Source organism: Salarias fasciatus, chromosome 20 (assembly GCF_902148845.1).
Source record: "Salarias fasciatus chromosome 20, fSalaFa1.1, whole genome shotgun sequence".
Classification (NCBI taxonomy): Eukaryota; Metazoa; Chordata; class Actinopteri; order Blenniiformes; family Blenniidae; genus Salarias; species Salarias fasciatus.
Genome location: NC_043764.1, coordinates 2780728 through 2805061, shown reverse-complemented (window position 1 = coordinate 2805061; position 24334 = coordinate 2780728). Strand labels below are relative to the sequence as shown.

Here is a 24334-nt window from a genome sequence, read left to right as displayed (position 1 = left end):
TTCAGATTCCTTCCTTCCTTCGGAGTCCTTCCTTCCTTCAGAGTCCTTCCTTCCTTCAGAGTCCTTCCTTCCTTCAGATTCCTTCCTTCCTTCGGAGTCCTTCCTTCCTTCAGAGTCCTTCTTTCCTCCAGAGTCCTTCCTCCAGAGTCCTTCCTTCCTTCAGAGTCCTTCCTTCCTTCAGAGTCCTTCCTTCCTTCAGATTCCTTCCTTCCTTCAGAGTCCTTGCTTTCGCGTCGTGTCCCAGTTTCTATTTCACAGTCGGTGGCTCTGCAGCGTTTTGTTCCTTTCATTTCTCGTCTCTTTCCCCTCTGTTGCACTTCGCCTTCTTCTTCTTGGGGGATTTTGTTTTCTCTGTCACTGTTTGCTTTTCTCTTTCCCTGATTGTGTCTTTCGAGTCCGTCCAGTAGAGACCAACGATTTTCCCTTTTTTTCTTTCAGTTATTTCAAACCTTCTTTTTATCTGACTCCACTTTGCTGTTTCAGTGTTTTCCTTTACTTTGTTTCCTTTTTCCGCTCAGATGGCCACCTCTTATTGTTTCTCTCCTGGGAATACACTTTTCCTCCCGCCTTCACTCTTTCTGTCATTCCTCAGCCTCGTAATATGTTTCCCTTTATTCCCTTCCTGAAATAAATTGCTGGCGTTGTTAACCCTTCTCCATTCTCCTCTCTTTTCAATTTCTTGCTCTTGCTCCTCTCTTCCTGGTAATCTCCTCTGTGCTGCACAGCTCTTTTCCTTTCCATCAGCGCTGCTTTTTGCATTTCACCTCCCGACCTGCACGGCGTTCGATTGGGCAGGATGGCTGTGCTGCTGCTCGGCTTGGATCCCGATGACCTCTCACCCCGACACATGAGAGCCCGTGACATCGGAAAAACGGACTAATTAAACATCTGCTCCCAAATATTAGTCGGTGTCTCATTGGTTCATTCGATCACAGGGCAGTTTTACAGTCATGCACGCGAACACCACTAGTGGGAGCCGCGGAGCCGTCAGACAGCAGTCAAGCAAATGGAGTCGCTAAACGAATCTGTTTTCTGAGATTATTGACCCGTAAATGAAAACAGCATAAAGAGACACTGGAGCAATAAACAGCAGCAGCAGCTGCTACTGATGCTGTTATTGGATTATTTCAATGACAAATCTTGGGAAAAATATTCAACTCTCCCAATTTCAAGAGCCTTGCTGCTGGATGCATGTTGCTGAGCAATCAGTTTTGGGATTCAAACCTGCAAACCTCAGATCTGAAGTCTGAGTGCAGGAAATACAAACCAAACGCTCCTGAATCCACGATGATAAAAGAGACAAGATGTTAGGCTCACTTTGGCGGCTTTTTAAGCCTCTTCCTTCTCAACTGAAACTGAATTTCCTGCTGGAAACATCCGTACTGTAAGTACGACTGTAGAGGACTCAGCAGAGTGAGCGTCTGGGAATGAAAGCTGGCAGCGTTCAGGAGCTTCCCACGTGCGTTTGTCATTTCTGCAGCACATCTCACAACGTGGCTGCCGGCGGTAAAAGAAAGAAATAAACAAGCAAACAGATCGGCTGGAAAACGTCACCAGAAGCTGACACTCGTGTGTAGATTTCCTCCCGGTGTGTGTTGGTGTGAGTGTGTGCTCGTCCTCGGGCGCTACAGCAGCACGCGTCCTCAGACTTTCCTCAGCTCGTGTCAGGAGGGGAAACGGGACGACACGCAAGCTAACGCTAACCCTAACGGGACGGACAGTCACACCTGTTTACAGCCTTGATTCAAAGCACGGAGGTCATTCAGACCGAGAGCGCTAACCGCTAGCTAGGACGGCAGCGTGCGTCAGGTGAAAATAAAACCATGATCGTCTGAGAAGAGGCTGACATGAAGCAATTAGCGTTTCACATCCTGAACGGGCTGCAAGTCCATCAACACGCCAGCAGAGACACACGACGGTCGATAAAAAAAGGCTCATTAAGGAAACAGAGTAAATCAAGCTAACGAGCAGGTTTTGAAATGCGGGAGGGAGATTAACCCCAAACGCAGAGAACAACTGCGACGCTGCGACGCTTTCTCCATGATTCAAAACAGTCCATTCGACCCCGATAGACCTTCAGTAGACCCCAGATCAGGGACAGTGAAGCTATTTTCCTTCAGGGGCCACAAACGTCCCAATTTCACCTCGAGAGGGACGGACTGTTAAAACTGCTGCAAAATATGCAGTGAAAAAGGTTCAAACACTTGATTAAGTACAATTTGCAGCAGAGTGTCGTGAGTTGTGTGCTTGTAGATTTTTTTTTCTCTTCACAAATACAACACAAAAGTTGCACATTCACAAATCCTTAATCCAGTTGTGCAAATCCCATTTTAAAGGTCACATATTAAAAAAAACTTATACACTTACATTTTTTCTACTGTTGCAGTAAATTTGGTGAAAAATAGATTTGTTGTCGTGGATCAATGTAAAGTTCTTCATTAAGAGTCTCAGATTCTGTTTCCTTCAAATACGAGTCGCAGAGAAGCACTGTTAAATTAAAGAGTGACGGACTTTTTTGCTGTTTTTTTTTAATCATTTCTCAGTCTTTGTGGGATTCAGAGCTTGAAGACAGCAGTCGTCCACGGCCACTCACACAGCTCGGTGCACATTCATGAGATGAAAACCTGTGACAGACACTGGAGAGGACTCGCTGAAACCCCAGCGCCCCCCAGGAAATTCACCCTGACATTCTCTACACGCATGTCTTTTTTTGGCAGGCGGGATTAGAGACAGCGTCTATTAGTGACGGCAGGCTGGGTGCTGATTATCGCTCTGCGTCCTTGGAAAGGCTTTTGACCTCAATCAGAGAGAGCGGCGTGCCGTGACTTCCTGGCAGCTGTCGCCTCATGATACTGCTGTTTGTTCAGATGAGGGGCCCGGAACTTCAGACCGGGCCAACGGGGGCCAACGGGGGCCAACGGGGGCCAACGGGGGCCAACGGGGGCCAACGGGGGCCAACGGGGGCCAATGGGGGCCAACGGGCCCAGGGAGGGAGGGAGGAACAGCACATCCAGAAGAGAGGGTGACAGGATCAATCCATCACGATATTAAACAAGAACTAAATAAATGCATGAAACAGAGAGGATGATAAGCAACAATGAAAAACAAACAAAAAAAGACACAAAAAGAAATGTTTCTATTTCATGACGATATTAACCCCCGATGCACACCGGCCGCGGTCCGGCTCCGGATTGGCTGCGGTCCGGACACCGCAGCTTATCCGTAGTCATTAAAATCAATGCTGTGGTGCACACCGGCCGCGGTCCGGCCGCGGTCCGGCTCCGGTCCGGCTACCGTCCGGCTCCCGTCCGGCTCCGGTCCGGCTCCGGTCCGGCTCCGGTCCGGCTCCGGTCCGGCTCCCATCCGGCTCCGGTCCGGCTCCGGTCCGGCTCCGGAGCCTCTGCGGAGCTCCGGGCTCTTTCCGCAAGGATCCTAATTTTCCAGACGCCAGAGCCCTACCGCGTCAATCCAGACAGAAGCAAGACGGGCGCCGGAAGGAAACGCGATACGTGTTCCAAAATAAGTGACTTCAAAATAAAATCTGTGTCGTGTTTTTGCCTTAATATTCTATTTTTTTACTTCTTCTGGTATAAAACAGAACAAACAACATCATGTAGTCATTATACGCTTTAGAAGAATGAACGTTTTTGTACTTCGTCACTGCTGAAAAGTCAAATGACTCCAAAATGGCTAGAAACAGCTCTGTGACCGGAGCAGCTCCGTGTTGCCAGATTGGGCGGATTTGTGCCAAATCAAGCGTCTTTTTTGAACACGTCGGACGGGTTGATGAAATGATTATGTGTTTATGATGTGTTTTTTTTATCATACAAATACGGTTTTAACCTGCATTTTCATCCGAGACGGCGGTTTGGACTGCTTTCTATTGAGCAAAACGGGTTTCATATTGTCTACGGAGGACAATGACAGATCTGGCAACCTTCTCCGGCGGACTGCAGAGACACCGCAGGCGGTGTCAATCATAGTGCTGCGGTATACCGGACCGGAGCCGGACTGCAGCCGGACTGCAGCCGGACCGGAGCCGGACTGCGTCCAGTGTGGCACGGGGGTCACTGTGAACTGTTAGATCTTAAAACCTTGATGGAAGTAAAAACTGATCATAAGAAGATTTGGAGCCATAACAGAGCAAAACAAAAGAAAACAAATGCTTAGAATTGAGAGTGGAGCTCCAGCTTATTTCCCCAAAGGGCCACATGAAAAACTACCACCGCCACCGAGGACCGTGGCTGCTGTGGAACCAGATTCAGATCAGATCAGATCAGAATCTTTACAGTCATTAAACTACAGCAACAAAACCATGTGCGAGTAAGAAAAACGATGAAGATGAGAATAAATAGCACATTAAAAACAAGGAATTTACTTTATTAAGAAAAGCTAAAACGAGAAGTGTGTTTTCTCGGTTCCACCCTTCAGTGTTCATTTGTTGTTGCTCAGAGTTCTGTGACGACAAGGTCAGAGCCAAACCTCCACGTGCTCAAGCCTCCCGGAGAGGAAATGAAACGAGGGAAAGCAGCTGCAAGGTTACAGCTACAGTCACAAACTACTGTGATGCTGCTGAAAACACTCTGACAAGACGGTCTAATGTAGAAGTGTCTGCCCCAGAAAGAAAATAGAATTCAGAGCGAGATGGAAAGAAGTCGATATGGATGACTTGTAAATGAAATCAATGAGAATGGAAGTCATCCGGGATGAGGACGACGCTGAAAAGATTAAAACAAAAAAAGGAAACGCAGTTTGAAATGGGAAAGACTGGAAGCCGGGATTCAAAAAAGAAGCACGAAGCCGGGCAGAGCGAGGCTGCAGAGTAGACTAATAAAAATGATTATGGGATTAGGCTGCGGCTGCAGGCTGCGGCTGGATCAATATCTAACTACCAGGCCTCCCACTTCCCCCGCCAGCAACAACAAGGTGCTCGATATAACGGCGAAACAAGCCGGGTAATGACTGTGCTGTGCGGGCATGTGTCTGATTGCTGCGCCTGGTTTTCTTTTCGGCATTAATGTGGGCATCAACAAGAAAACACGTGTTTTTTTCGATCTTCACGAGTCTCGTTCTGACTTTTATTAACCTGCGGGGAAAAAGATGCGATCACTGCGGCCTCGGATGGATGCGAAGACGGACAGATACCGGCAACGGCTCTGATTCTGGGCACAGCCGGATCAGCGGGTGACAGTAACGAGTTGCTTCTTGACACGAAGCAACTTAACCTGTGAGCAGCGTTTGATGGCCTCGTTATCAGGAGCCCAACCGTTCACACACCCACACACGCACGCACGCACGCACGCACGCACGCACGCACGCACGCACGCACGCACACACACACACACACACACACACACACACACAAGCGCGCACACTAATGGAGGCAGCTGCCACAAAAGCTGCTCAGTCATTCCACTGAGAGCAAGGTAGGGTGGTGTTGTAGTCCAGATCACCAAACTCAAGACCGAGTCAAGACCAGGACTTCAAGGGGCTGAGACTGAGAACGAGACACGAAAATACCAAGACTTTAAAACATCGAAACCAAATCAAGACCAGAACCGAGACCAGAGGATCCTGAGACGAACATTTTTAAGGGGCCGAGACGAATTCAAGACCAAGACTGGACCATCCCATGGCCAAGACAAGACCCAGACTTTAAGAGGCTGAGACCGAGTCGAGATCTACCCCACTGCATCCAAAGACAAGATAAGACCTAGAATTTAGGATGTCAAAACTGAGACCAACACCAGAGGATCCTAAGACCAGGATTTTCAAGGTTTTCCAAGACAAAGCCAAGACCAAGACCCGAGCATCCCAAGACCAAGACTAGATCAAAAGTTTAAGGGACCAAGACTGAGTGAAGACAAGACAAGACAAGACCTAGAATTTAAAATGTCAAAACTGAGTCAGGACCAACCCCACACCATCCCAAGACAAGACAAGACCAAGACTTAAAGATGCTGAAAACGAGTCAAGATTAACCCCACAGTGTCCCGAGACAGGACTTTAAAGGGGTTGAGACTAAGACCAAGTCAAGACAAGACAAGACCTTGAATTTAAGACATAAACCAATCAAAAGCATAAACAGAGGATCCTAAGACCAAGATTTTCAAGGTTTTCCAAGACAAAGCCAAGACCAAGACCAGAGCATCCCCAGACCAAGACAAGATCAAAAGTTTAAGAGACCAAGGCTGAGCCAAGACCAGGCTCTTGGAATGTGGTCTTGATTACTACAGCACTAATGTGGGGTTCATTGATTTTGTCAATGACACTTTGACATATGGATGGAGAGAGATGTGGAATCAAACCGACAACCGTACAACTGAAAGACGATGTGTTCTGCCAACCGAAAAGCAGCTATGAAAGAGATGGAGGGTCGTCTTCACAGATTATCCACGAAACGATCAACAAGTCCAACGGAACCTTCTGTTTTCATCTCAGTTACTGACATGTTGCTTCAGAAGTACAATGATTAATATTATTTCTCAAGACACTGGAGCTCAAACTACAATCTGCTGAAAATAAAGCCATGAGTTCACAAAGCAGACGGCGTTCAAGAAGCATTCACGGTTCAAGTAGCCAGAAATAGCTCGGCTGTGTCCCTCCGTTCCTCTCAGACGGATCTGTACTGGGAGAACATGTGGAACAGTGGAAATGACAGCCGGGCGGGCTGACGGGAGGCCTGCAGTCGTCTCAGGACGCCAGCTGGCACGCCGGTTCTGCTTCAGCGCAGCGGCCTCTCAGCAGCTGAGGCGCGCGGCACGGCGAGCGGCACGGCGAGCGGGGAGGCCGGGATGAGGTGACCGGAGCGCCGCTTTCCAGCTGGTGCCTTTCCAACGTGGAACAACTGCTTCTTACAAAACGCATCGTCACAGATTCAACAAACAAACCAGGAGGAATTTCGAACCGCTGTGAGACCGCCAAACACTGGGAGGAGCAGCTGTTTGGACCGCTGTGACCGAGAAGCTGCAGATCTCGACTTAGGATCGATTCCCAGAAGGAACGGGTCCCAGAGCATCACCCCTGACCCCTGTAAGCTTCCCAGAGTTCCCTAATGTACCAGTGCATCCTGGGAATAGGATGGTCAATGCGGTAAAGGGGGTAAGTAAAGTACAGTTACCTTATTTTGGTGACTTTATGAGTTACGACGATGGATTGATGTTGGAAAAGAGGACGTGACATAAAAAGCAGATGGAAATTTGGTTAACAGTTATTTTTTAAGTTCTCTTAACATTTAACTCATGGTTTTTTAAAATATGATGAAAAAACTGCTGAAAGACCGACAGATGTACGATTCACACGGGAGGAGAAATACCGGTGGGTCTCAGGTAATCTGTGAATTACCCCCCCCCCCCCCTCACGGCTGTCTTCCCAGGAGACAGACAAACTCTGTCTTTACTGACATTACAGCCTGATGTGATGTTTGCATGGCGCAGCATCTGCTGCTGTCACCTCCATGCTATGCTGCTACACGACAAAAAATAAATACAGGGACACATTAAATGATCAAATCATTAAATTAAATCCTATTGCGAGCATGAAAACCACTTGGAAAGCGTGTGGTTCGGGTTGAAATGTCACCATAGCAACGGTAAATGGTAAAAGGTAATTTTTAATGCTGCTATTCAGAGAGTACCAAACACATTGTCATTGTTCTTTGTAACAGTGACAATAAAGATCTATTCTATTCTATTCTATTCTATTCCATTCTATAATCTTCCAGGAGGCCGAGCAGAGCGCTATGCTAACAGGACAGAGCTAAGAAGAACACAAACTGCACTAACTCAAATATTCCTGCTTTTCATAAAACCTGAAACTGGAAATCTGCGCTGGTTCATGTTTTTCAGTTCTTCATCTCATTTTCCTTTCTTTCAGCGCCGCTGTTGATTCACGACCCTGTTGATCCACTGGTGACATGTTTTGGTCATTCTCCATCTTTGTGTTTGTTTCAAATCTCCCGTGTTGCCCATTTAAGGTCCTCGCCGTGCACTCGTTGCCATGGCAACCCAGCAAAAAAAAAAAAAAAATTCCTCGACTATTTCAGCCTTTTTCGGGAGAGCAGCTGCCATCTGTGAGCCGCGACATCCAAGACTACTGTCGGCACGCTCATTGTCACCCTAACACCACCATAAAAGGCTGACACACACACACACACACACACACACACACACACACACACACACACACTGACACACTCAGTAATAGGCTGGAATATAATAGAATGGATGAGGAGCTAATGCAGTGAATTAGGTTAGAATATAATTGATTTGAGTTTCAAATGTTCAAGCAAAACAAGATGGCTGGAATGGAATAGAAAATGTTCTGGTTGAAAAGAGCATGCTGGAGTTAAACAGAAACGAGTCAGTTATAATGGAATAGGATTAGTTCCTATAATGATAGAATAGAATAGGTGACCCACATGTGACCTCTGACCCCTGTGTGGCTCTTCAGCGCCTCTGTAGTGACTCCGCTTTATCATTTTATTTCATTTTTACAGTCATTTTCAAAAGGGATGTCTAATATCTAAATTTCTTTCAATTGTTTGTGCACCATAAATGATGTGAAACCCCTTAAAGATGCCAAACGGGACACACCTCCACACATTAATGTGAACTCGGAGCTCAAAAATGTCCATAAATTCCATCTGATGCGACGATCTGGGATGAAACAGACAAATACTGCGGCTGCATTCTAAAATGTCTGCAGGTTCTGAACACATTCTGGTTTTTCAAACCTTAAAAGGATCAAGCTGAAGCCTGAGGCCTTCAGAGAGCCGTGAGGCTCGGAAACAGACCGAGCATCGCTTCCTGTGTTCCTCCTAACTTGGTTTGTCTTTTTATCACTTCCTCCATCATCATTGAAACACTTCCAAACGTTCAACAACCTGATTTGACACAGCTGCGTTTCACTGCTTCCGCTGCATTTCCACTCTCAGTGAGTGTGTTGACAGCAGAGCCGCAGGGCTGTGAATGAATGAATGAATGAATGAATGAAGGGTGTGGAGGAAGAACCAGAGCAGGAAGGGATGAGAGGATGAAACCGATGAATTCCAGCGGCTCTTCTCCAGAAGGAAACCAGGACCAGGACTTTAAGGGGCCCAGATCAGGTTTTGTGTTCAGAATCTGTTTCTAGTTGGTTGACAGTTTAATTCGAACATGGAAAACCAAAATAAAACAAAATTAGCTGTTTTAATTACTCATCTTGTGCATTCTTTCTTTCTTTCCTGCTCTTCTTCTCAGAGTCGATCTCTGGTTTCTGATCTGTAGCCTTTTGCTGTACCTAGCGTTGGGGATTTGGTTTAATCCGTTTCTATTGGACCAGTTTTCTAAGAGGTTTTCTGCTCTCACTGTTTCCAGCACCTCACCCAAAGAGGAAAAGCACTGAGTCCTGCGTTACACCGAGACGAGCAGGTTGAGGCGGAGGAAATGAGCCCTGTCATCGCATCGTGGTCGCCAGACGCAGGCGAGAGGTCAACGAGCCGCCGAGCGCCTGATGAACTGACGTCTCGTTAGAGGGACTGGAGTTCAGCCGGACTCAGGCCTGGAAGTACGGCAGGTAAACTCTCTAGCAGAACCGAACAACCTCTGTTAGTCTGAGTGATGGAGACAAGAAGCTGGAAGAAAACAAGGCTGAAGACGAGGAGGAAGAAAACCAGAACAAAGTGAAGACAAAGACAATGAGGAGGAAGAAGAAGGACAAAACCCAGAAGAACAAGAAGAACAAGAAGCTGAAGATAAAGAAGACGATGGAATCGAAGGACAACATGAGAAAAACATCTGAACTCTGACACTTCACAAAACTGTCTTCAGTTTGGAAACAAAACAGCCCGACGGCTCATTTACACCAAATGAAAAGTTTGGTCTTGTTAGCTCTGATTCACCCGAAGCGTTCCTGAGTCAAAGTCGATCATATTTCAAATCAAGCCCTGGAGTCGCGTCACATCCAAGTTTTCAGGACTTTCTCCACTTGTCAGCCTTCAGTTCACTGCAGGGAGCGTCTCCACCCACTCCCAAGGTTTCTGAGCTGTACGACCTTTAGACATTAGAGGCCCGCAAGCTAACGGCACCGTTCAGTGTTCAAGCTGTTTCCATGGAAACAGACATCATTTTCCATATGTTACAGTGTAAACGTGAAAATGCTGCATTTTGACTTGAAATGTTGACGACTTGTTATAGTTTAGAAAAATCCTCATTTTTCACAGCATTTTTTAATAATTCAAGTAGATCAGACTAAAGCTAAAACAACTTCTAACCACATCTTCAACATTTTTAAATAAAGCAATATTTCCTCGCAGGTCTCTTTGAGTGCAGAGAGCTGCAGTGATGCATCCTGCAACCAGTCATCAATAAAACACCAAGCGGGAAGCTGTCATCTGTTTTAATCTGCACAACCACAACGACAGAGTGCTCCGTGTGTGTGTGTGTGTGTGTGTGTGTGTGTGTGTGTGTGTGTGTAGATTTCATTGCTCCTTTCTTTGCATGCTTGCTGACATTTTGCCTCTCTTGATCATGTTGTCACAACATGGAGACGTGTTTTCAGCCTCACAGCGAGCGCAACGGAAACAGAACCTCAGCAGCCGACTCACATCACGCCCTCCTGATCCATCCTCTCCAAACCTTCCCCTCCACACACACACACTGAATAATCCATCGCATGTGGAAAAAGCGAGCAGCCTTCATGCGTTTGTGGCCGACTTACTGTTGTGCTCGTCGTCCTCCTCGACATTTCCCAGAACCATCGCAGGAACACCAAAGGCAGACGCCAGCACCCACACACAGATATTCACCACCTGAAGAAAAAACAAGACAGGCATTGGAATGTTTGCCGAGCTACATGCTACATGCTACATGCTACATGCTAAACATGATTAAAGTCTGACTGTGTGGTTTCAATATGCTAATGCTGCACATACCCTGGAAGCTGTGGAGCACAGAAAGCACAGAAAGACCGTGAGGGCTGTGATTGATCTGCTCCAACGTGTCAAATGATGAGCGTTCTTTGTAATTGCAATGACATTTGATAAGTAGTCAGTTTCAGGAAGTAGCTAAAGGTCCTTAAAATCACCCTCTGAAATAATAACACAAAAATCCAACCAGTGCGTTTAAAAAGCTGGGATCTCTGCTTCTGGGGTTTGTGAAAGTGTTATAAGCTATTTCGTATTTGGCACTACACAAATAACCCTGAGCTGGACCTGATCTGTTGGTGGAACTCCGTCTGAAGTGGGCTTCAGTCGGGAGGTTATAAATAGACGGTGGGGACGTTACTTCCTCTCAGCCGCTCGGCTGCACCTCTTCACAGGGACGACTTCTTTGTTTCATGCAGGCTCCTGAGTGACGGTGAGGAAGGAGACGCCGTGTCAAACTAATTATTCATGTCTCTCTTCCACAATGCGAGCCGGGAGCGGAGTGGCATGTGCACGTACGCACGCACGCCTGCGTTCGCACAGACACTCGCGGCTTTTGACTTTGAAATAAGCTGCAGCAACTGTCAGCTGTTGGCGGCGCCCATTATCGCAGCGTGGCGGCTGGAGCGGTCGTACCTTGGCCTTGTGAGGAGTCCGCATGTCCAGCGCCTTGACGGGGTGGCAGACGGCCACGTATCTGTCCATGCTCATCACCGTCAGGGTAAAGGTGCTGGTGAACATGTTGTAGTAGTCGATGGACACCACCGTCTTGCACAGGGTGTTCCCGAACGGCCAGAAGCCCAGAAACACGTCAGTGCCCTGCAAACATTCAGCAAATCAAAGGATCGACGTGAAAACATGAGGTGTGTGTTCGGTCGCTGTGCCATGTTTCACCCCAACAATAATATGAAGACATGATGAAACCATACCATAAAACAGCCTTCAGTTACTAACATGTTACTGTCCAAAGTAATTGCATTCCAGTAACATTTATGAGTTTCTATCATCCGTCAATTTCCCCGGAGACAGTTTTATTCATAGAAACTCATGTGGTGTTATGGGCAGTTTCACAGTAATAGCAACAGTAATATAAACAAACGGCGCTGTAATGTTACTGCTCTGCATGCGGAACAGTGGAATGTTGGTGATTTATTTGAATGATCGTAAAATGCGGCTCTCGTTAATGGCGGGCCGCATAACGTATGCAGATTTGATTTCACGATGCAGCATGTGAGCGAGGAACACAAACAGACTGAAGGTTTGGACTGAAGAGTGGAGGGACTGTTTCTTGTCACATGACTAACCAGCAACCAAATCATGAAAGATGATGCCGGGTACTGAAGTGTTTCTGCTACTGAGCTGCGTTTAGGTACCCTCGTTTCATTGGAGTTTTAAATATTTCCGGAGCCTTTGGTCACTTTTGATGTAACATTTGTTCAATCTCCTTCAGTATCTTTAACAGAGTTCTTGTTTAGACTGCAAGGAAGATACCAACCAATCCATCAATAAGTCAACCAATCAACCCACTTATGAACCTTCTGACCAACTAAGCAGGCAAGCAACCAATCAACCAACAGATCAAACCACCCGACCAACCCATCGATCCACCAAGCAATCCATGAATGAACCAACTGACCAACCAACGGACTGACCAAGCAACCAACCGATTAAGCAGGCAATCAACCATCCATCCAAACAACCAACAAACCAACAAACCAACCAACCAACCAATCAACCAAGCAGGCAATCAACCAACAGGTGCCAACAACCAACCAAACAGCTCCAACCCACTGACCAACCAATCACCCACCCAACCAACCAAGCAGGCAATCAACCAACCATCCAAACAACCAACCAATCAATCCACCAAGCAACCCACCAATGAACCAATTGACCAATCAAGTAATGAACAGATCCAACCAACTGACCAACCAACTGACCAACCAACTGACCAACCAACCAACCTACCAACCAACCAACCAAAACCAACAGGTCGAACCAAACAACCAAAACCAACAGGTCGAACCAAACAACCAATCAATCCACCAAGCAACCTGCCAATGAACCAACTGAACAACCAACCAATCAATCAACCAATTAATAAACCAACCAACCAAAAAAACCAAAACCAAAAAAAAACAAACAAAAAAAAAAAACAACCTTTTACAAACTCCATAAATTGACTGATGTGCAAAAACAAAATATACTGGAAGTTTTAGGGGTCTTCATGTGTTCTACACAGTTCATGCAGGTATTTTCAGGCTTGGTTTATTTAGGGATAATATCTGTTAGAATACCTTTAAAAAGTGCAGTTCAAAAAGAAAAACTTACTGTATGGAGCCTCCATAAGCAGTCCAAAAACCTGAATCTGCACTTATTTGGTAAATATGAAACTGTATCGTTGTTAATCTGTTTGTGCTGTGATGGACTGACGCTGCCTCTGCCCATAGTTGGTACATAACAGGACCTTCTGAGCTTTCTTACTTTCTCAAATGTATTAGCTTAAGAGCAATAATATCTGGAAAAACAATCTTTAGTGATGATTGGGGCATGTACATTGAGGCTGCTTGTTATAAAAACATAAATTTAGCATCAGTTTGACCCATTTAGATGTTTTAGGCAAGCATCTGACTGGTTACATTCAAAGCTAAAGAGTCCTACCTGGAAGGGTAGCGTGGCCAGGAACAGCGAGTCGGCCAGAGCCAGGTTGAAGATGTAGATGTTAGTTGCCGTTTTCATCTTGGTGTATCTGAGGAGAGAGGAAGCGCACGTTTAGTGTGACAGCTCACGTGCGTCTTTAACACCACAGTCGAGCAGCATTGGATTTGATCCGGTCTGCCTCGGGAGCAACAAGCCCTCCGATGCTCCGGGGAGAGGCTGCTGCTGAAAATGAGATCGGGACGGAAGCTTTCATCAGTCAGAGGAGCCAGAGTCTCGCCATTAAACCGAAAGCCTTCACAGATACACCGTTCACGCTGTGTCCCACCGCACCGGCAGGGGCTGAAGGCTGTGTGTTGAATGAAGCAGCAGCAGCCATTAACACACACAAAAACATGAGATTGAATATTCCTGCAGCCAGAGGCTCTTTGTTTCATCTTCATGTGAGCCGATTTTGCTGTTCTTGACTCAAATGCAAAGTAAAAATAAAATCAGAAAATCTCTGTTGCACCTGTTTCATTCCTGAAACTCCGATAACAAGACAACTTTTTCACATTTCAGCAGGAAACACTGCTTTCGCATTGCTGTGCATCTCCACATATAACATATAATTAAAAGTAAAACAACAACAAGCAACGTCGTCCTCAGAGCCTTGAATCTCGCAGTGTGTCGGACGTGACCGTGACTTTACCGGGCGCCGCCGTGACGGTTCAGTGGGCCTGCAGTGACGCTAACAGATGCTGATGATCCTCTGGGTGGAACACTGTGACTTTTGTCCCGGTCTGACTTTCCCCGCCCGGAGTGTTTTCCGGGGAAGTGTGAACTCGGCGGCGGCCTGACGTGACCCTGCGGTTTGTCCCTCCACTTCGTGTCGGCGTTGTGCTTGGGTTCTGCCTCGTCAGCCCTGCAGCTCTCCCTCAGGTCCTCCTGTAACACCTGCAGCCTGCTGTCTGCGTTCAGGGCTGCTCTTCATTTAATGCTGTGTTCCAAAGTATCGAAAAACTTTGGGTTTTTTAGTGAAACTTTGCACTTTCTAACCCGATTTACCCTGTCCGGCAGCGGCCATAACGGACTGGATACCTGTAATATCACTGCGTTTCAGTTACTGTGGGGAAGTCAGTAATGCAGTTGGTGAAAATCCTCAAGGCTCAACAATAGTTGCAGCCTCGTATGTCCTCATATTTTATGCATTCATGTTTGCAACAAAATGGGAGTGGCAAACGTAAGGTCCTTGGGCCAAAACGGGCCAGTAAGAGGCTCCGATCTGGTCAAACTGACTTATAATAGAAAAAACATCCAGAAAACTTTGATTTTTAGGAAGCAGAAACATCAGGACCCTGAGACCTGAGATGGGTGATGCTGTCTGGTTAGCTGGTTACTGTCAAACTCGCCCCAAAGCCTCTCTGTCGGGGGGGGGGGGGGGGGGGGGGGGGGGGGGGGGGGGGGTGTCAGAAAAACACGCAGAATGCCACAGCTACAGGGGGATTCCATGTTTTTTTCCCGTGGATTAAATGTGTGTTCTATAACTCCAACTCCAGCCTTTCTGCTGCAGCTGTCTGAAATACAACTTTACAAAAACGCATTGCAGTCAAACACACACACACACACACACACACACACACACACACACACACACACACACACACACACACACACACACACACACACACCTCCTCACCGTGGCCTCGGGCTCCCTTGCACTCTCTTTCCTCAACGCTTCCTCCTCTTTCTTTCCCCCTTCCTCTCCTCTTCTTTTCTTCCCCCTCATCTCTCCATCGTTCCATCAGACCTCTCGCTCATCTCTCCCCTTGCATCTTAACATCTGTGTCTTTCATCTTTCAGCCTTTCATTACCTCCTCCTGACTCTCATCTTTATGCATCCCTCTCTCGCTCTGCGTTCGTCTGCTTTACATCTGCAGGTCGCAGGAAGCTCGGGTTTCGTCACTTCCGACGGAAAAGAGGTCAAAACAGTGAGGCAGAGAATAGAGGGGAACGAAAACCGGGGAGTCCTTTAGACTTTTAGATGTATCCTAAAACTTGAGAACTGAGTGTTTCTGCTCTGCTCTCCCAGATAGCGCTCCATAGCTTCAGCTGAAGCTCCTCAGTGACAGACGGAGGGCTGCAGAAGCTTTAATAACGCCCTGTACGGTTTGGAGCCGTTCTTCTCTCCTGCGAGTTTTAGGAAGGGATCCAGTTGAGAATACGATCACTGACTGTTCTGCTGCACCTCTCACAGCTCTGTCATCGTCTTCCGTCGTTTTGATGTTTTTGTTTGGGGAAAGCAGAGGCCGGTTCACACCACACCGTGTCACACCACCACTGTCAGATTTCCAAAATGGCTGGCTTGGTGGATCATTTCGAAAACACTGCCGCTGATCACACGCTCCCGGTCGTCCTCTCTCTCTCTCTCTCTCTCTCTCTCTCTCTCTCTCTCTCTCTCTCTCTCTCTCTAGGCCATCCTGTCCTCGTGCCGCCGTTCGTCCGTTTCCTCAGCATTTCCTGTTTTTCTCTCCTCCCCGCTTCCTCCTGTGAGCGCTGTCCATCTCTTCGTCTGTCCTCATCTTCACTTTTCATGAAGTTCCAGCTCCTTCTAATCTCTCTCCGTCCATCTCTTTCTGCCTCCGGTCTTCTCCTCCTCCCACGGTTTCCACCGACTCCCCCGTTTATCGTTTTTTTTTTTCCTCCCAGCTTCTTTCCTTCAGAGTCTCGTTATTCTTTTCCTCTCCTGCCTTCTCTCAGTTTAACGTTCTTGCCCCCCCCCCCCCCTCCATCACCCCCCCGTATTGCAGCCCTGCTCTCCTGGACGCAGTACTTCAGGGGGAGCTTTCTGTCTCTGTCCCTCCGTCCTCTGTCGTTTGCTGTTTATCTCCGTCCTCGTCCCCCCCTCGTCTCTTATTGTCCCCCCCTGTCTTTCACTGGGAGTGTAATTGCCTTCTCATTATAAGTTCAAGGCTTCTGGCAGCAGTGGCTGAAGAGAAAGAGAGAAACACAAAGGCGAGACTAAAGAAGCGAGGAGCCTGGAGCGCCGAGGAGCCGCTGGCGGCGCGGAGATTAATTCCAGAAAGATCTTCTTATTGCTGCGTGTCCATGAAGACGGGGGACATGAGAGGCCAGCTGGGGACGGCGGACGGCCGAAGCTCAGGACCGACTGTCTCCGTTCACCGCTGACAGACGGAAACGAAACGAAGGGATTCAAGACATCGGCAGCAGAATAAACAGGAAGTCACGCCAGTGTCAGTCACTGGAACAACAATCCAACCCTGGTCTGTCCAGACTGCTCAAAGATTCATTTTTTTCAATCATAAATTAATCACATTATTTCCATAATTTATCACGATTCATCGTGCTTTGAATTGCCTTTTTTAAAATGTGTGTTGTTTTGCATCTGAAGGCAGTTTTCCGCCCAGAACGTGAAGCGTCCATCAGTCCACACCAGCCGTCCTGAAGCTGCATTTAAAGTCATTGCTGAAGTTTCTTCCTGCAGCGGCTGATTCCTGACTGGAGCGCCTTGATTCTGAATCAAACACAGAGAAAGAATTTCACATCTGACCTTGCTGGATTTTCCTTCAAAATAAAGCGCCTTATAGACCAAACTAATACAATGTCGATGTTAAAAAATATAGTTTTCAAACTGAAAAGAAATCCTAAGTCTAATTATGTGATTAATCACATTTTGAAAAATCACTCTTTAGTCATCCCTACATTAATTATTCATGACTAATGCGATTAACTCTGACAGCAGAGTGTAATCAGTAATCCGTGATTCTGCGTAATCAGACGTCGTTTGCACAACATTTCCTTGAAAATGAGAAACTTTTCCATGTGAGAGTGTGAACTGGGCCTCAGGGAATAAATCAGAAAACGAGACAACTCCTGATTTGACCCTCTGCTCTACCATCCCCCTCAATCAAGAAATCGCCAAAAACAAAAGTTCCACAAATGTCTTTTCTGACTTTTCTCAGAAGGCAAAAGATCGTTTTTTTGAGTGATAATGGAAAAATGTCAGGCGAGCACAAACACAGCCAAAGAAGGTCAAATGGGCTCAGCCCTGAGCAAAGCGGGCCGATTCACTGTTTTTACTGCGGCGTGTTGGAAATGGACAATGGAGCAGGACAGGACAGGCGGCGGCGGCGGCGGCGGCGGTGGCGGCGGCGGCGGCAGTGTGAAGTGGAAACCAAGGCGTGAAAGTCTGAGAAGCAGAGCTCCGCCACCGCAGACTCAAACCGACAGCTTCCTCAGATGACTTCTGGAGGTCAAACATTCAATGGATATACACACACGCGCGCACACACACACACACACACACACACACACACACACACACACAGTACTGTACAAAAAGATCCACTTTCCATGGATCAGGATTTTCTTACTTTTGCCGCAGCAAAGAAGTGAAATGAGAATTTATTTACATGATAAACTGAATTTAATCTTCCCAGTAACTATTGCAGCCATTTCATACTAATGAATAAGAATAAAAAGCTGTAATCTTGTTAAGCAGAGTTAATGTGTTTTAGACAGATTTAAAGTGTGGAACAAAACACACTCCATTTTTGCTCTAATGTCCCATAATGCAATGATTTGCATCTGAAACATGGATTGAAGAAAGTCCAAGAATCACTCAAAATGTGCATATTTCTTTTTTAATAAAGTAAACTTGCTCTTTAAGGTGTTCGCACAGCCATCCTGATGCCTTGATCATCATTTCGGTGATCCTCTACATGTGGATTTTGTTTGATTTTGAGCGGTTCTCACTAAACCCTCCACCACAGTGTCGCTGCTGCTTTCTCAGACCGCGCCTGTTCTCCTTCGCAGTCCGCCTGCACTTAAGGAATCTCCAAAATAAGCATTAACATATTCAGGCAACCATTAAGGAGGGTTTACTGCCTGCAAGCTAATTCTCTGAACTCGTTCTAATTCTCTCTGTCTTCTGCTGCGTCCTCATAAACACTGAGGCTGCATCATCCTCCCAGCCGGCTCTGAGACCAGGGATTATGCTAACACCTCTGAAACAAGCAGACTGGGCTGGAGGTTGGAGGGTTGGTGTCGACGGGGTGAAGCCGAGGTCAGATCCTGCTCATTTAAATATGGTATTAAGTTGGACTGGAGACAAGCGGTGGAGCTTAACGTGTTCTGTACATTCGTCTCCTGAGAAGCCTGCTGGTCGACACTGTGTTCCTGAAATGAAACATTCAGACACACGATGTGGAAACAGCGGAGGGACGCGTCCGCGATGGATCCGACGCCTTTTAGCTGCTTTCACAGCATGAATATTACAATGATGGTTTCATCTGAGAACTCCGAGGCTTTAAACATGGACACGAAAAGACGGAACGAAAAAAACACTGGAGGTTTACTGAGCTGTGGAGGTTTTACACAGGAGTGCATCATGGGTTGGATGGATGATGGATGGATGATGGATAGAAGATGGATGGATGATGGATGGACAGATGGATGGATGGATGATGGATGGATGAATGAATGGATGGATGGATGATGGAAGGATGGATGGAGGGATGGATGGATGGATGGATGGATGATGGATGGATGGATGGATAGATGGATGGATGGAAGGATGGATGGATGGATGGATGGATGATGGATGATGAATAAATGACAGCTGGATGATGATTCCAGGGGTTTCACTCTTTCTTTTGTAATCTTGTGAAAACAGGCGAGTGAGCGTTTGATCCATTCAGGGTTTGGGGTTCCTGCAGCACCAGGATGTGGTCCTGGTCCTGAAGGCGTTCGAACCTTCTATCCTTCAAGAATCTGCAGAGCTGCATGGAAAAATATCACAACCTCTGCTTTAATGAATTATGCAGGAATCGCCGCTCCCTCGGCTATTAGCATTAGCATTTTGTTTACTCCAGATTGCCGAGCAAAAAAAAAAAAATAAATAAATAAAATTCTCCCAGTAATTTGCAGATACAGTTCAGTTCGTGTATCCAATTTATTTGACTCCAGAAAATTAATTTGTCGTCAATCAGCGTGAGAAAAAATAAAGAATTCATCAGACGATGATGCTGGATTCTCCCTTCCAGGATGGTTCCTGATCCCTGGCATCCTTCGCTCGCTCCCCTGACAGACTCTTCCTCTTCGCCCTCTTCCTCCCGCCGCTAACGAGCGGAGGAAGAGAAGATGAAAGGCCGCCGTGAGACGACGCTCTAATCCGCCGAGCTGTTCGCTCTCAAATATTCATCATCATTTCTCAATTATTCAGACGCTGCTGGTCTGAACCAGCCGTCACTGAACGCCAACACACCTTTTCTTTACTCAGGGTGTGTGTGTGTGTGTGTGTGTGTGTGTGTGTGTGTGTGTGTGTGAAATCCCTTTACCATCCAGAACCAGAGGGTCCTTGGGTCCCACCCAGCATCCTGAACCTCAGCGCTGTTCCTCCAGCTCCTCGCCGCCGACGCTCTTTTACATTTGTTCAATCGATTTTAATTACGCTGGATTCGTTCTTCTCACAGTTAAAAAGAACACATGATGAACGGCACCAGCAGCCGGTCGATCCCTCCTTTCTTCCCTGTATCTAATGACTCTCTGCCGTGAATATTTCCACATCGATTGATTTTTATTGGCGATTCATTTTCTCCATGATGCAATTAGATGGTTTCAGCGCTGGAAGAATGTCCACAACACGATGAGTACATTCTGCTAACTGATTTTCTCAAAAGGTAAAATTGTCTTTTTTTCCTCATTTTTTTAAAATCTCTCTGCTCAGGAAACTTAATCCTTGAGAAAAATTTAATAAAACTTTGCAAACCTAAAAGAGAAGCCCACCACCTCGTCGTAGAAGAGACAGAGAGAAGCTGAAGTGGAAAGAGTTTATTTCATATCTTGTGCAGGCAGGCAGACTGGAGTCCAAATCGCCCGAGTCCGCCCAGAAACAACATCCCAACCTCAATAATACTCCGGCAATTCTGGTTTTCAACCTGCCGGTGAAATAAACTCTGAGACGTCGGACAGATTCAGCTTCAGCTTCACAAGGAAGACTGCGAACGCTGTTTTCTGCCTCTGCAGGTCTGATGACGACACCGCAGGCTTTACAAGACCCGTCTACCAGGGAGGAAACGAAGCAAGGAAATGAGCGCCGTCAAATGAACGTCAAAGGCCGCCCAGGGTCAGCGGGGAACCGGCGTCGTGGTAAATACACTCTAAACATCGATATCGAACAGCGTTCTGTTCATCAGCCTGTTGAGTCCTGGAAAGCTTTCGTCCATCAATCCATCCATTCAGAAACAATTTCAATTCAAACTTTTCACAAATCCAACTAGACTGATAGAAACACGCAGTGCGTCTACCAGGGTCTCAAGAAACCATCGTCCAAAACATTATGACCACGTCCAGTATATAGCTTCCCATCAGAAGCAGCATGAACGCCTGCAGCAGTTTTTCAGATTTCATTCAATCCGTCAACTTTTCTATGCTCTTAAAGCATTTTAAAAAGATCCTCAGCTCTACAGACCAGAAATAAAACACGAGAGCAGCAGATTTTGGAGATGTTCTGACCCAGTGGATCTTTTTTCTACATCAGGACAAATCGTTCTCTTGACACCCAGCATATATTTTAATCTCCAAACGAGCAGCGTGGTTTATAAAACCACGTCCCCCGCTGGCTTCTCTTTCAGGACACAATGTCCTCCGAGCTCGACAACACTGCTCCGTCACCTCTGGACGATCTGTCACTGCCTCGTTCTGTTACAGGAGCAGTTTGTTCTTCCAGCGCTGCTTCAGTGGAGCTTCACATGTGAAATAGGAAACAAAGCTTTCTCGGTTTCCTCGTTTATGGACAAAGCTTCCATCATTAGTTCAGGAGTGAAGAGGATGTGTTTTATTAGACTCGTTGGATTCATTCAGATAAAACTTTCCCAGAGCTACGCTTTTGGTTTGCTTCAGCAGAAATGTTCTAAAATAGTCTCAGTCATGGTTTTGTGTGGATCAGACCCCGTTTAAATGAGAAACTGGGATTAAGGGCTGAGGGTGGACGGGTGGACGGACACACCCAGACCTGATATCGGCATTTTGAAAACAGCTGCAAGAAGAATTTGGACGACGAAGACACTATCTTATCACAAAGTTCTCAAACAAAAGTCGTGAGGAGCCAAATGAGGAAATGAGAATAAACGAAAAGTTTTAAAGTGAAGATCTACATTTGAATTTCCAGTAGCCTGGACTGAGTTTCATTTTGCAAAGCTGGATCTGGACCCGTTACCACGAGACTCACGAGGCAGATCCGGATCACAGAGGCAGGACTGGACCAGACTGCTGACGGGTTAGCCACTGCAATGCTAATGCTGCTAACAGCGTAGCTGCTATTCAACCTGATCAATCAGAAATCACGAATACCAGCATCGATCCAGCCTCCACTCGATCCCATCGAGACGTGCCCGAAAATAATACTAGTTTCAAAAATATCTTTTAATGTGATTACTGGTCTCCTCAATCATCACGTTTGTCTATTTAAACCCTTGTCGACGTGCTTGTGGCTGCGCCCGGGCGAATACTCTCTGCTTCAGCTCCTCATGCACTCAGCGTTGTCGTCCATGTTTGTAGCATCCACTCCTGATCCTCATCACAGCTACTTCAGGCCCTTTCTCTGAATTAGACTGCGATTGGCTTAATAAAGAGGGCTGTTCACAAAGTGTGCCACTAAAAAGCGCGCGTGTGTGTGTGTGTGTGTGTGTGTGTGTGTGTGTGTGTGTGTGTGTGTGTGTGTGTGTGTGTGTGAATGAGAGAGAACAGAGGGACATGTTCGATGACACCTGAAAACAGACATTAATAACATCACTGGAATGATTTACAACCAATTAGACCTTCTGAAGATGAAACTCGACTGATTGGTCACAGAGCTGCGATCAAACGGCGCAAATCAGGATAATCTGCCACCGCTAATCTGTGATTGATGTCCACTCGTGTGTGTGTGTGTGTGTGTGTGTGTGTGTGTGTGAGTGTGTGTGTGTGTATCAGCTAATGTTAAAGGGTCATCAAACAAAGTTTGAAGGCTCCCAGGGTCTGCAACGACCCAACCAACCTTTACCCAGAATGCATTTGGAGACAACACTGGTTATATTATTGTCTGTTGTGGCTTTTTATCTGCATTTATCTTTTTGCTGATCAGAGTCACGTCGTAAGAAAGATAAATCACGTCACCGCTCAGACTCAGGATGGGAAACTGAAACTCTCCGTCTGCAGCTCATTCCGTCTGGAGCCTTGTGATGTGGATCCTTGTTTGCTGTTGAAATGACGGCACAGCCGAAGGTAGATGGTGTTGAGGGTTCTTTTATTTTCCCAAAACGTAATCCCAAAGTGAGGAAACAAAATGACGAGCTCAAAACTATTTACAGTATTTACAAAAAGAATAGGAAGAAAAAAGAAAATTGTCATAAAGATATTGGGCTTTTGTTACCTCCAGTGTAACAAGTCAAAAGTCAACGCTTGCAGGCTGCCACTCTCTCTCAGTCAGAGGGAAGTCTGACTCTCTCTCCACAGGTGGAGGCTGGCCTCCTTTTAAACCCACAGGCCCCTCCCTCCGGGTAATTAACAATGTCAATCAAAGTTTTCTCCCACAAAACATAATAAATCCCCATAATGAATTCATGGTAATTTGTCCAAAAATATGCAGAAACAGTCGTACCACTGCATCTCAAAATAGGTCAGCAATAAAAATAAATTATTTTCATGCCGAAATCGACACCTTTCAGTGACGTCATCATGACATCACTTCCGGGTTTCCCCATCTGACGGGCTATAAACAGGAAGTGAGCACGGTGCTCAGTTTGCCAGTTGGAGGACGTGAATGGGACGAGAATACTGGTGAAAAAGTTTGCAGGGTGAAAAGATGATGGCAGGAGGAGGATTTGGCAGCGGTCGAGCGTCCACCCACGACTACTGCGGCGAATAACAATGTCCAAATATGCGGGGAACGGATCAGACGAACGGAGAAAAGACACAGGTGAGTGTTAATGTGTGTTTCAATGAGCGCCAGCGCGGCGCCGCGGCCCCCGTCAGAGTGACTCCGTCTCAAGCCTGTTTGTTCACTCTGGACTCGCCTACGGACTTGACTTGACTTGTCCCTGGTGTCTGCCGGGTTGGGCCTGGTCGAGGGGTTGGTGGACATCCTGTGGCGAATGCTACTTGGCGAGTTGATCGCGAGTAGATCCTCACCATCGGGAGTGGCTCACTTTAAAATATCAGCACTGATCATCAGCATATAGCTGACGAAACTATGGCTCAGAATCAGCTTCAATCCTGAACTTTCCCTTAAATCAGTCACATCCAAAGGTCTACGAAGCATAAAATCCCACTGAGGCGAGCAGAACAAACCCCAAATCAAACATTCATTCTGGTAATTGCTTCACATTGTTTTCTCGTCTTGTATTTACTCGTCTCTCTCTGATCCCCATAATAATTAACGTTATGCAGTTCAGGATTAGATCCGGGACTCCAACTGTGTTTACATTAAAAGGAGCGTCGTAATGCTGACATTACCCGTCAGAATCCTGGATGTGCGGCTCTCGGTTCAATGATCGCTCCCGCCGCCGCACACTTCAATCCCCTCCTGGCTGCGGCGGAGATAATTGTACATCCTCCGGATTGCTCTCCGAGGTGCTCAGAGACCTTTCACAATAAATCTGATGATGTCACCCGAGGTGGGCCGCGATAATACCCGGCGTCTCCGCCTCGGTGGCGGCCGCCAGCCGGGAATTGGATTGTGCGAGTCGTGGCGGCGGAAGGCTTTGTGCACAAGAGCTCGGCCCTCAACCGACG

At 46.7% G+C, this 24334-nt stretch overlaps 1 protein-coding gene across 1 annotated transcript in view; it reads right to left on the bottom strand.

Annotated features, from left to right (window-relative positions):
• Positions 1-24334, bottom strand: part of LOC115408186 (delta-type opioid receptor) — a 62044-nt gene that overhangs the window by 8926 nt on the left and 28784 nt on the right. Inside the window, exons 2-4 of the mRNA XM_030118804.1 lie at positions 13565-13652; positions 11540-11722; positions 10699-10789 (exon numbers count right to left, since the gene is read on the bottom strand). Of these exons, the coding sequence (XP_029974664.1) occupies positions 10699-10789; positions 11540-11722; positions 13565-13652 (362 nt within the window). The remainder of the gene's footprint in view (positions 1-10698; positions 10790-11539; positions 11723-13564; positions 13653-24334) is intronic.